This window comes from Cebus imitator, unplaced genomic scaffold (genome assembly GCF_001604975.1).
Source record: "Cebus imitator isolate Cc_AM_T3 unplaced genomic scaffold, Cebus_imitator-1.0 Scaffold3, whole genome shotgun sequence".
Taxonomy (NCBI): domain Eukaryota; kingdom Metazoa; phylum Chordata; class Mammalia; order Primates; family Cebidae; genus Cebus; species Cebus imitator.
Window position 1 is genome coordinate 6444229 of NW_016107318.1, and position 13904 is coordinate 6458132.

General features: G+C 40.6%; 1 protein-coding gene and 3 non-coding genes across 4 annotated transcripts; all 4 read right to left on the reverse strand.

Moving 5' to 3' along the window:
- Positions 1–6010, reverse strand: RABGGTB (Rab geranylgeranyltransferase subunit beta; the record flags this gene model as incomplete). The annotated part of the gene is made up of 7 exons (XM_017530597.2): positions 5888–6010; positions 4473–4580; positions 2729–2926; positions 2121–2226; positions 744–796; positions 493–603; positions 1–126 (listed from the first exon to the last, which is right to left on the reverse strand). Coding segments are annotated over exons 1-7 (705 nt in total), but the record flags the coding sequence as incomplete, so codon positions are not given.
- On the reverse strand, positions 2551–2622 carry LOC119471933. Its single transcript, XR_005201029.1, has one exon. It is a non-coding gene; the product is annotated as a small nucleolar RNA SNORD45 (small nucleolar RNA).
- LOC119471934 lies at positions 3927–4010 on the reverse strand. The gene has a single exon (XR_005201031.1). It is a non-coding gene; the product is annotated as a small nucleolar RNA SNORD45 (small nucleolar RNA).
- Positions 4908–4986, reverse strand: LOC119471935. Its single transcript, XR_005201032.1, has one exon. It is a non-coding gene; the product is annotated as a small nucleolar RNA SNORD45 (small nucleolar RNA).
- Positions 6011–13904: the final 7894 nt, after the last annotated feature.

Genomic DNA, 13904 nt, shown 5'->3' on the forward strand with positions numbered 1-13904 from the left:
CTTCTCTGGCCTTCCATTGAGTCCACCTGAGGGTAACTGTCGTTCACAAAGCCACCAACCAAGTAAATCAGAATTCACTTGATGCAACTGACTTGTAATAGCCAGAAATCCTGTGCAACAATAGATCTAAAATTACAGACATAAAGTAAATGTGTATAATAATTTCTTGATAGTAAAATTGATAAAACTCAAATTATTAAAACACCACTTTATAACTTAAGTTTTTCTTTCTGATCTGACAAATACTTAATAAAAACGTGTTTTGGTGCTTATGAACCCACTTATGTTTGCTTAGGTCAGAGGGATCCACTGAAGAGAAAGGTATACAGTATGTAAAGCAAACTAATGTTATCAATTAAGCAATTCTTATGTAAGATACCGTATTACAGTCAAATTAACTTTGTATCTGACAAACATTGAAATAACTCATTTTCCTACACTGACACTTGCTTCCAAAATGACAATAAATTTTCATCTGGACTAATAAATTACCTGGCCAGCATGGGATTCAGAACCTGGTCTGCAACCAAATCCACCGTCAAAGTTCATACAGGATAAAACAAATTCGATTGCCTTTTCCACATTAATAGCATCAAGCTTCCCCTACAAATAGGAAAAAAAAACAAAAAACAAAAAAAAAACTGTTTAATTCCAGAGTATTCAGCAGCTCAGACTCAAAAGAAAAAAAAAATTCTAGAGTATTCATGAACTTCAATCATTTCAAACCAATATTCAAAGCTTACCAACAATGCCAAAGTTGCCACCGCACAAAAAGAGAATCTTGTATCAATTTCTCCTATAATAAAAAGAGATCAAAATCAAGGCAGGTATTACCAGATTATATATTAGTCATCTAAAAAACTCTGCACAACTACCACTTTAAATTGAGTTCAAGCTCAACTTTTACTTTAGGTAGTCAGGAGGAATGCTAAATCTAAAGTGTCTTTACTTCCCAAAAAATTCCTTTGTCGGAAACAACAGCAAATTGACCAGGCACAGTAGCTCCTACCTATAGTCCCATCACTTTGGGAGACTGAGGTGGGAGGATAACTTGAGCCCAGGGGTTTGAGACTAGCCTAGGCAACATAGCGGGACCCCATCTCTACAAAAACTTTTTAAAAATATTAGCTGGGGATGGGCACCATGGCATATGCCTGAAATCCCGGCACTTTTAGAGGCCGAGGAGGGAGGCTCACGTGAGTCCGGGAGACCCCATCTCTACTGAAAATACAAAAATCAGCCAGGTGTGGTGGTGCACATCTCTATAATTCCAACTAATCAAGGCTGAGGCAGAATTGTTTGAGCTTGGGAGGTGGAGGCTGCAAGTAAGACAAGATTGCACCACCGCACTCCAGCCCCCGCAACTCCATCTTCCCCCTACCCCCCCAAAAAAAGCTGGCTGTGATGGTATGCAGCTGTATATAGTCCCAGCTACTCAGGAGGCTGAGTCTTGAGGATCACTTGAACATGGAGGGTCAAGGCTGCAGTGAACAGTGATTGTACCAGTGCACTCCAGCCTGGACAGAGCAAGACCTCGCTTAAAAAAACAAACAAAAAACAAAAACAATAAATTATCTTAAGCTACTTAAAGCATGTCCAGAAAGAGAAGAAAACAAATAGAACTGAAAGAATTAGTCAATTCCTAATAATGCAAATAAACTTACCCTATTTTATAATAAAGTAGATTTTTCACATCCCATGAAGCAGCTGGTCTCTCTGGCCTGCACTGTGTTCATCCCTAAAGCAGAGATTATCTACATTTATCAAATTAAGTTCTATTCCCTCCCGCCACTCAAATATTCGGCAAGTTTGTAAAGTTTTTTGAATATTTTTCCCTTACCAGCAAGAAGTTTTTTAAGAACTTTACAAAGCCACCAAATATTGGGGGAAAAAAATTTCACCTACCTTATCTTTTAGACTGGCCCCCTCTGTTCCAGTGCTCCTGTATGCTGATATAACTACCACAGTACATGCTGGAAGTTCCAGCAGACCATTAACTCCAGTTAGACCAGCTGCTTAGTGGGACCTGAAAAGATGAAAAACTTATAAACTGGTTACTAGCAAAATCAGTACATTTTTACATTGGTATTTTGGGTAGAATGGTCTAAATCTGACATTACCCCAAATATCTCCAGCAAAAGAACCATCTTCTTTCTGCAGACTTTTAACATATTCCACAACTTTATTTACATCGATAACATTAATACTGTCATACAGCGTAAGAATCTGCAATAAAGACAAATATTAGGTAAATACCCCTTTTATGTTTATTCTAAAGCTCTTATGCTCAATTCTTTTTTCTCAAAGACTCTCCTGTCATTCCATACAATTAGATATCAAGAAAACCCAAATCTTTATCCATAAAATATAATTTTTCTACATATAAATTTTAACTTGGCATTCCAACATACTCCAATACACACAAAGTCCTTAACCCATCTCAGCACCCAGCACCAGACTTTAAACCACCAGGCAGATGTTCACTAATATCAAACTCAAATAGCTATTTTTCAGTAGTTACACATACTGAAGATAAAAATTTTATCCTCCAAGGTCTCAGTGTAATTTTAGAACTCACATCAACTTTGGATTCAGCTAATACATGCCATTACATCATTGACCTTGTAGGACAGCTTCACTTTTTGACCAAATCCTATATATAGTTTCAATTCCCATTTCTTGAAGAGAACGTTCTATCAAGATCATTGAAATTTTAATTAGTATTTACCTGGACAGCACTAAGAGTGTATAAAAGATGAGGATCATGTCCGATACTAGCACTTATTCCACCACATTCATGTTGGCAAGACTTAATAAATGCCAGAATCTCTTCTCTATTCATTCGATGAAGTTGTCCCATGAGATCCATTACTGTCAGGCCCCAATAGATGCCACTCATTCTCAAATATTCAGACATACAGTATTCCTAAAACAATACACAATTTAAAATGTGTCAGCAAAGCTAACTTATTAGCCATGCTGCTATTTTTTACCTCTCCTGATCTTAATAGCACTAATCAGTAGTGAGTTTAAATTTGTGACTCTCAATGTCAGAAGCCATCTTCAGACACAACTATCAATCAGAAAAAAACAATTATCTGAGGACAGGATTAATTCATCTATGGCTGACAATACAAATAGGGCTTTTAGTTTCTCCCACAAGCCAACCAGACAGAAATGCATCTACCATTTTCACCAGTAAAGTTCAGGAAGAATATTTCTTTCAGAGTACCTACACCATACTTATCAAGCATGCATTTTAATGTGGAGTCTGTACATAACCTATTATCTATTAGTAAATCATATAACTACATGAAAACCAAAATGGCCTAAACATGCCAAAGATTTCTAAGCTCAGATAAAACACTGGCTAATCAATGATACATGAACATTAAGATTCCAGAACAAATTTTTCCCACACTCAACAATGCATTACATTTTAAGAAGTTTTGTGGCTGAGCATGGTGGCTCTCGCCTGCAATCCCAGCTATTCAGGTGGCTCACCTAAACCCAGGAGGTGGAGGATGCAGTGAGCCCAGATCACACCACTGCTCTCCAGTCTGGGAAACAAAGTGAGGTTTTATCTCCCAAAATGACGAAGTTTTCTAACAGGAAGTGCACCTGAGTTCGCTACTAACCCAAATCCAGAGCATACAGATAGCAGATAAAGGCAGAAACGAGTCCAGCCCCTTCCATATGATGACCTTAACTCCATGACTGCTACTCCAGTATTTTCAAGGTTATGAGAACCTAACACTTAAGTAAAAAATCAATACATACCATATATCCCACATATCGATGGATAAACTTAAGACAATTGAGTTTGGATACTACAGGGGAAAACATTTACTCTTAACTAAGTTGTTTACTACTTTTGTCCCAGAGAGTTTTCCTCAAAATTAAAACATTTAAGGTAAAACTTTTTCAAGGTCTCAGAGTAATTCTAGAGCTAAAGTGTTATTACACATCAGCAGTAGATTCAGATAAGACATGCCAAAACATCATTGACCTTGAAAGTATTACCCCTAACTACAAAAGGGGACACCTGTTTGTCCCCCAAACCCTTATCTACTTTGTCTGGTAAGCCCTCTCAGTATAGGTGAGTAGCTGGGATTACAGGGGCTCACCACCACGCCCGGCTAATTTAGTATTGTTGGAGGAACGGGGGTTTCACCATGTCGGTCAGGCTAGTCTCAATCACCTCGTGATCCGCCCGCCTCAGCCTCCCAAAGTGCTGGCATTACAGGCGTGAACCACCGCGCCCGGCCTGAAGTATGATTCTAATAAGTCCACAACCCCAGGCATTCAAGGCACGCTTCACTGAAATTCAAAGGCACAGCACATCCTCAGTTCTCTGCATGGAGTTGGATACCGTTTTAAGACGCATAAAACATAAATACTGCCTCACTGCTTATGACTGTCACGCTTCTTTAAAAATAGACTTTCCAACATAAAAAAAAAATCATACGTACATAATCGTCTTTCTTTGAGCCATAGGATGCGATATAATCTGCATGTTTCTCCAATAAGAGAGTGTCTGGTGCATCTGACTTGATAATAACATCCTTCTGTGGAGTGCCCTTTCAAAATAAAAAAGCAGTAATCTCAATGTTTACCTTTAAAACGTTCTGCCCCACAGCAGATTCTACATACATCTGAATTTTCAGTTGATTTCACCTTGTAACAGGAAAACGTTCCATTTAAAAATTGTAACCAACTAGGGAGGCTGAGGTAGATGGCTTGAGCCCGGGAAATTGAGGCTGCAGTGAGCTTAGATTGTGCCACTGCGCTCCATCCTGGGCAATGGAAGACCCTGACTCTAAATAAAGTATAGGTATGCATGTATTTATAACAAAAAATAATTTAAATTATTCAAGTTCCATTTTAGTCACAATTCAGGTAATTTTCAGGTCTCAGAGTAATTCTAGAGCTAAAGTAGTAAAAATCAACTTTAGATTCAGAATACATGCCAGCTCATCATCGACCCAAAAAATTACCACCAGCATTTTTTGTTCATTTTTCATTCAAAAAGGTAAGTAAACACCAGGCCTGGCACGGTGGCTCATGCCTGTAATCCCAGCTACTCAGGAGGGCTGAGGTTGCAGTGAACCGAGATCGCGCCATTGCACTTCAGGCCAGGCAACAAAAGCGAAACTGTCTCGAAAAAAATAAACACAATAGAATATCAAAGCTTAGCATTTCAGGACAACTTACGGTTTACATGCGGTAGAAAGCATATTAAAAAAAAAAATCTAGCTAGCCCTTAACTTGCAAGTAAATTCTTGCTTAATCAAATGCAGGTTTCAGAGCACCTTTTAAGTACCCCAAAAGATGTTCAAATATACTAAATAAGCATTTCCTTTAGCTCCATCTTCTCCACCTTTAATCCGAGTTTCTGTATTTGCAGAAGTCCCTATGGGATGCGGCTCTAGTTCTTTTCGTGTCTACGTCTTCCTCATTCAGAGTACATTGCAGTCACTACAGTAGGTCATGAAGATTACCGGAAATGATTAAGTGCCGAATTTTCCTCTAATCCCATTAAAAAATCTCTACGAGGCCTTCAAGCGAGACCACATCACTAACGATTTTAAAGAAATTTGACACCCCCCCTCCAAAAAAGAAAGCCATCAATCAGCCCGAGCTTTTTAGAGGGGTTAAGAAATCGGACGACTCAACTCTTAACAGGCCCTCCCAACAGAAGACGGCCTGGGTTAAAACTAGCAGCGAAATTACCCGCGAGGTCTGCAGAAAACGCTGAGTAATATTTCACCCTCAAGAAACCTTATAAGATCTGTGTCCTAACCATTCTCCAGCACCAGGAAAACAATCCTACAGCTACCAGTCTGCTACCAACCCATCTGGAGAGCAGCACGAAATGCACACTTACCATGTCTAACAGCTAAAAGAGAGAGCAGAGTTAGTTCCTGGGTAGACTTAGGAGCCGGGCGCCTGCGCAGAAGCACCTCTCAGGCCCCCAACGCCCTCCGATATAGCTGACCACACTTTCGCCTGAAAGGCAGAGCAGATCTTAAGGCTGCCGTAGGACCCCACTGATTGTTCATAGGTGTCCTCACCTGCCTGCGTTGAAAGTCTCTGGCGCCCGTATTCTCGTTCCGTAGCCAGTCTGATTTGTCTAGCAACAGCTTTAAATAATATTTAAATATCTGAGTTGCTTTTAAGAAATCATTTGGGCCCGGCGCAGTGGCTCACGCCTGTAATCCCAGCACTTTTGGAGGCCGATGCGGGCGGATCACCTGAGGTCAGGAGTTCGAGACCAACCTGACCAATATGAGCAAACGCCGTCTGTACTAAAAATACAAAAATTAGCTGGCCGTGGTGGCGCATGCCTGTAGTCCCAGCGTAGTCGGGAGGCTGATGCAGGAGAATGGCTTGAGCATGGGAGGCGGAGGTTGCAGTGAATCAGGGCCGGGGGAGAAAGAGAGGAAAGAGAGAGGGAGGAAGAGAGAAATAAAGAAAAAAAGAGAAAGAAACAGGAAGAAAGAAAAGAAAAAAGGAAGGAGGGAGGGAAGGAACGAAGGAAATGATTCTAGTTAGGAAGGGAGGGAGAGAAAAGAAAGAGGCATGACGGAGTGAAGGAAAGAGCGAGGGAAAGAAGGAAGGAAGGAAATTGTTCTAGGGAAGAAGGAAGAAAGGAAAGAAAGAAATCATTTGTTCTAGTTTGAACTCTGGAAGGAAGGAAATCATTTGTTGTAGTTTGAACTCCTGGATGCAAGCAGTCCTCTCTTCTGGGCCTCTCAAAGTGCTGAGATTACAGGCCTGAGTCACTATGTCTGGTCAGAACATTTTTCTTCTTTTTCTTTTGAGTCGGAGTCTTGCTCTTGTCACCCCGGCTGGAGTGCAATGGCTGATCTCGGCTCACTGCAACCTCCACCTCCCCGGTGGAAGGGATTCTCCTGCCTCAGCCAATCGAGTAGCTGGGATTACAGGCACCCGCCACCCTGCCCTGCTAATTTTTGTATTTTTAGTAGAAATGGGATTTCGCCATGTTGGCCAGGCTGGTCTGGCACTTCTGACCCCAGGTGATCTGCCTACCTCGGCCTCCCAAAGTGCTGGGATTACAGGCTTGAGCCGCTGCGCCTGGCCGTTTTTTGTTTTTGTTTTGTTTTTAAAAAAAGACAGGGTCTTGCTCTGTTGACCAAGCTGGAGTGCAGTGGTGCTGTCACAGCTCACTGCAGCCTCTATCTCTCATGCTCAAGTGACCCTCCCACCTTAGCCTCCCAAGTAGCTAGGACTACAGGTATGTGCCATCATGCCTGGCTAGTGTGTGTGTTGAGATAGGAGTCTCAGTATGTTGTGGCCTCCCAGAGTGTTGGGATTAGATGTGAGCCACCATGCCCTACCCAGAGCATATTTTATTTAACATGGATTAGCCTGGGTTTTAACTTTAAACTGTTAAATGTGCCTTATATGGTATGTGAGCGTGCACTTGTGATTTTGCTCCAGGCCCTGCAAATGTAAGGAGTGGGCCTTCTCTCTTTCAATATTCTCCCTTTCTGGGACTTTAGTTGACATGTTAGATTTCCTTTTTTTCTTTTCTTTTTTTTTTGAGATGGAGTCTCTCTGTCGCCCAGGCTGGAGGCAGTGGTACCATCTCGGCTCACTGCAACCTCCACCTTCTGGGTTCAAGTGATTCTTCTGCCTCAGCCTCCTGAGTAGCTGGGATTACAGGCGTGTGCCACCACGCCTGGCTAATTTTTTGGTATTTTTAGTAGAGATAGGGTTTCACCATGTTGGCCAGGCTGGTGTCAAACTCCTGACCTCAAGTCATCTGCCTGCCTCAGCCTCCCGAAGTGCTGGGATTACAGGAGTGAGCCACTGCACCTGGCAGAAATGTTAGACTTTCTTATTACATCATTCTCATTTCTTAATTTCTTGCATTTTTCACCTTTTTTGTCTTTCTGTGATGGATCCTGTATAATTTATTCATATCTATCTGACTATATAGTGTTCTTTTGGTACTTAAAGTCCATGGGCTAGCAGCATCAACAGCACTCTGAGAGCTACTAGAAAGGCAGTCTGAGTCACATCCTAGACCTAACAAATCTCATTCTACATTTGCAGAAGCTCCCCAAGGATTCTTATGCATTTTAAAACTTAGGAAATACTCTTTCAGATTAAATTCAATTGTTTTTCAGATCTTCCTGGTTTTTTTTTTTTTGCGTTTTTTTTTGTTTTGAGACAGAGTCTTGCTCTGTCACTCAGGCTGAAATGCAGTGGTATAATCTTGGTTCACTGCAACCTCCACCTCTTGGGTTCGAGCATTTCTCCTGCCGCAGCCTCCCGAGTAGCTGGGTCTACAGGCACATGCCACCACGCCCACTATTTTTTTTTTTTTTTTTAGTAGCTATGGGGTTTCACCATGTTGGCCAGGATGGTCTTGATCTCTTGACATCATGATCTGCCCGCCCTGGCCTCCCAAAGTCTGGGATTACAGGCATGAGCCACCCTGCCTGGCCTTGCCTGTTTGTTTTTATAGATTCCTATTGTTTTCCATTTTGTAATTTTTCAAAATTTTTTTTACATATTTCACACAAAAAGTTATTTTATTCAGTTGTCTCCTGGTATCTGTGGGGTTCCAGGAACCCCTGCCAATACCAAACTCCAAGGATGCTCAAGTCATTTATATAAAACAGCATAATATTTGCATATAACCTATGTACATCCTCCCATATACTTTAAATCATTTCTAGATTATCTGTAATATCTAATAAGATGACTACATATCATTCCATTTGTGTGGATTCAATGTAGTACTTGCATGTAGCAAATTCAAGTTTTGCTTTTTGGAACTTTGTGGAATTTTTTTTTCCCTGAGTGTTTCTCATCTGAGGTTGGTTGAATCCACAGATGCAGAACCCACGGAAACAGAGTACTGCCAACTGTACTGTTTATTTGATCATTCTAATGTCTGGAGTCTTGAGGTCTGTGTTAGTCCATTCTCTCATTGATACAAAGAAATACCTTAGCCTGGGTAATTTATAAAGAAAGGTTTAATTGGCTCATGGTTCCACAGGCTATACAGGAAACACAGCTGGAGAGGCCTCAGAAAACTTACAATTGTAGCAGAAGGTGAAGGGGAAGCAGGCAAGTCTGATGTGGCCAGAGCAGGAGGAAAACGTGTGGGGGTGGGGGTGGGAGTGGGGAGGTGCCACACATTTTTAAATAAGCAGATCTCACGGGAAAACTCACTCATTATCATGAGGACAGTGTTCAGGGGGATGGTGTTAAACCATTAGTAACCATTACCATGATCCAATCACCTCCCACCAGGCCCCACTTCCAACACTGGGATTACAATTGAAATTGGGATTTGGGTGGGGATACAGATCCAAACCACATCAAGGTCCCAAATGTGTTATTTTTAATTTTCAGTTGAATTTTTTTCGTGCTGATTGGTTCTTTATTTATTTTGAAGATTTTTGGTTGTCAGCTCATATTAGGGCCTCACTGGAAGGTGCCTTTCTCTGGAGAATATTTCTATTTGTTCTGACAAGAGCCAGAGAGTGATAATCATCTAAATTTACATTATGCAAACAATGTGCAGCCTCCTGGCTCTCTAAGAAGTGTTTCTACCCTGAAGGAGTTCAGTGGGAAAGAAGGTAAATAATCAGTGACAAATTCTCTGACAAAGGCAAGCTTAGTATGCTACAGAAAAGGTGACTTATAAGTCAGACGGGAGAGAGTTGTGGTAGAGGGGAAGGGAGGCAAGGAGTGATCAGATCTCCTGGGAAAAGCAATGCTTGAAATAAGAATCATGTAAGCATTAGATCCAAAAAGTAACATTGTTCAGATTGAGTTAATAACTGCTGAAGGAATAAAAAATAAACCTATCTTTCTACTGTATAAATTCATTCAACTAATATGTATTGATTGCCTAGAATATGCCAATATTATTGTAAGTTCTGGGGGTACAGTGGTAAGCAAAATGTAGGAAGTATATATTCTAACAATTCATTTTTAATTTTGTTTATTATTATTTTTGAGACAGGTTCTCACTCTGTCCTTAAGGCTGGAATGCAATGGTGGGATCAGTATTCACTGCGGACTAACTTTCCAGGCTCAAGAGATCATCCTCACACCTCAGTCTCCAGAGTAGCTGGGACCAAAGGTATTTAATTATAGCTATTTATTTATTGGAATATGGTTGATGTAGTATTCTATTTTTATGATATATGAGGAAGCCCTTTTAAATTCTGCATAAGCTATTGACTTCAATTTAGTGTATTCTGCTTTTGTAAAAGGTGACCATCAACATGCCCAGCTATTATTATTATTATTATTATTATTATTTAGAAACAGGGTCTCCCTGTGTTGCTTAAGCTGGTTTTAAACTCCTGGGCCCAAGAAATCCTCCATCCTCCCGCCTCAGCCTCCAAAAGTGTGGATTTACAAATGTGCACTACCACCCCCAGCCCAATTCTTGAATTACATTTGAAAATTCTATTCCTAGATATTTATCCTACAAATATATCCCCTTGGTTGTAAAGTCACTTATGTGCAAGAATAACCGTAGGAGCAGTCTTTGTAATAGCAAAAGATTTAAAAATTTTTAATTGGCTGGGCACAGTGGCTCACACCTGTAATCCCAGCACTTGGGAGGCTGAGGCAGGCAGATCACCTGAGGTCTGGAGTTTGAGACCAGTCTGGCCAATATACCGAAACCCTGTTTCTAAAATATTCAAAAATTAGCTGGGTGTGGTGGTGTGCGCCTATAATCCCAGCTACTTGGGAGGCTGAGACAGGAGAATCACTCCAACCCCGGAGGCGGAAGTTGCAGTGAACCAAGATCCGAGATCGCACCACTGCACTCTAGCCTGGGTGACAAAGCAAGACTCCATCTCAAAGAAAAAAAAAAGCTAACTGACCATCAAAAGGTTAAATAAACTATGGTATATTCATATGCACCTATTAAAGATAATAATGAAGCTCTACACATATTGCCATGGAAAGATCTTAAAAATACACCAAGTGAAAGCAAACATAAAAAGAAAGCCACAAACCACATAGTATGCTACTATTTATATGGGAAAAAATATATATCTGTGAACAAAGGACCAGGTACTTTGAATTACTAAAAGCAGCTGCCTAACAGAAGAATATTCGGTGAAAAGTAATCCTTTCTTAAATCCTGCCTACCACCCAATCCTTTAAGAAAGGATTTTCACTGAATATTCCAGTACATTTAGTCAAATAAAAATGATCCCCCTCCAAAGAAATGTAGTAGCTATGCTATAATGAAGAATTTTATTCTTTTTTTCTGTTATTGAATAAAGTAATTAACACTGTATTAGTCCCTTTTCACACTGCTATAAAGGAATACCTGAGACTGGGTAATTTATAAAGTGGCTTAATTGAGTCATAGTTCTACAGCTGGGGAGGCCTCAGGAGATTTTCAATCATGGCAGAAGGCGTAGGGGAAACAAGGACCTTCTTGACATTGTGGCAATGGAGAGCAAGCAAAGGGGGAAGAGCCCCTTACAAAACTGTCACAACTTGTGAGAACTCACTCACTATCACGAGACTATCATGGGGGAAACCACCCCCATGATCCAATCACTTCCCACCACGTCCCTCCCTTAACACATGGGGATTATGGTGATTATAATTTGAGATGAGATTTGGGTGGGGACACAGAGCTAAAACATATCAAACACCGTTTAGCTTTGGCCTTCTACATATATAGTTTCTGTGCTACTCTGATGCTTGCTCAAGGGCTCTACTATAAACTAGAGGCCAAATTTGTGTTTTCAAGAAAGGGCAGTCTCGGAGCCTCATGGAAAGGACCAGGTTCTTTGAACTACTGATAAATTCTTCAAAAAATAGATTTATGAATACAGGCTTCTGAGCAGACAGCTTAGACAACTTTCAAGACATGGCAGTGAACTGCGTCTGCATGTCTAGGACTCTCTTTTGGAAACAGATGAATTCATGACAGCAGTCCACCAACACAATTTCTAGCAGAATAAGTACATAGGAATGAATGAACTGATGAGAGAAAGTTGATCAGTTATTTCTTTTTTGGAATATTGTTGATGTAGTGTTCTATTTTTATGGTATATGAGGAATCCCTTTTAAATTCTTCATAAGCTATTGACCTCAATTTAGTGTACTCTGCTTTTGTAAACTGAAATTTTCATTTTTTTTGGCAATAGAGTATTGCTCTGTCACCCAGGCTGGAGTGTAGTGGTGTGAACATGGATCACTGCAGCCTCAACCTCCTGTGCCCAAGAGATCCTCCTGACTCAGCCCATGTACCTGGGACCACAGGAGTGTATCTCCATACCCACCTAATTTTCTAATTTTTTGTAGAGATGAGGTCTCACCATCTTGCCCATGCTAGTCTTCAACTCCTGGGCTCAAGTCATCCTCCCACCTCAGCCTCCCAAATTGCTGGGATTATAGGCATAGACCATTGCATCCAGCCCTAAAATTTTTAAATGGCATGTGATTCTAAGCCCTCAGAATTCAGAAATGTGCTGAATCTCCTTTTATGTCATAGCAATATTCAAAAGGAATCTGTCCTTTTTACCAGGATAATTGCTTAGGTCGTGAGGGCCATATCTAGAGTGACCTTTTTGAAAATAATTCTCATTTAACCAGTTATGACAAGCCCACTATTAAAAACAATGAATAAAATATGACACAAGTAGAGAGTTAGCAAAAGATTATATACATTTCAAGTTGACTTTATATGTAGAGTCAATGCCTACAAAGCTGTCTCAACAAAACTGGAATGGTGCCTGGCTTAAATGTTTGTCTTATCAGCGGTAAGGAAAAGCAATGCTTGGGAGGCTGGGAATCCTAGCAAATTTTGAAGATGCTAAGGAAAGAGATTCAACCAAATTCTTAGGTACTACAGGAGAAATCTAGTGAAGAGTTTCTTGGATTTGGTTCCCCAGCCTTGGGATGTAAAGTTACAAAGGCTTTTAGAAGTCCAATTTGAGGTTTCTGATGAAAACTTTCAGACAGAAGTTAATCCTGTGGCCTTAGTAATTTGTTCTGTTCTGTATGGATTTGGATTTGCAAAGTAAATTTGAGAAGATCTACATGATTAATGAACACTCTTGCTGTACCTAGGCAAATAATCTGGACAAACCTAATGAAATTTGCTTTTTACTAATCAAGAATAATTGTGACAGATTCCTTTTGATGAAAAGGAAGAGACTGTTAAACACTGTCAAAGCCTTGAAAAAGGATACAATAAATTATTTGGTGTTCCTTTAGTAGTGTGCTAGGTATTATCTAATGGATCATCTGCATATTATCTGATGGGATATGCACCATTGTCTATTGGCTAGACTGTGATACAATTGTAAATGTAGATGTTAAATTGTAAAAACATGGAAAGTAATGCAACTGAACCTGACCTATAAAGTATTTCTGCTCTGTAGAAAAGATGATCCCATTAGGTTTTATTGCCCTATACCAGTGGTCCCCAACCTTTTTAGCATCAGGGACTGGTTTTGTGGAAGACGATTTTTCTACAGACACAGTTGGGGGTGTAGGGGGAGATGGTTTGGGGGTAATACTGTTCTCAGATCATCAGACATTAGATTCTCAAAAGCAGCATGCAGTCTAGATCCCTATGTGTGCAGTTCACAGTAGGGTTCATGTTCTTATGAGAATCTAATGTCGACAACGATTGATAGGAGGTGGAGCCCAGGCAGTAATGCTCACTCGCCCACCACTCACCTCCTGCTGTGCAGCACAGTTCCTAATGGGCTAATGGTCTGTGGCCTGAGGTTTGGGGACCCATGCCCTATAGTGTTGTATTTGACCGGAGCGTAGAAAGTTATCACAAGACAAAAGTATGCCAGATTGCAGGGTCATTTATTATGCCGGCGACCACAGAGGACTCACGTCTCTCCAACCTGTGGTGGCAA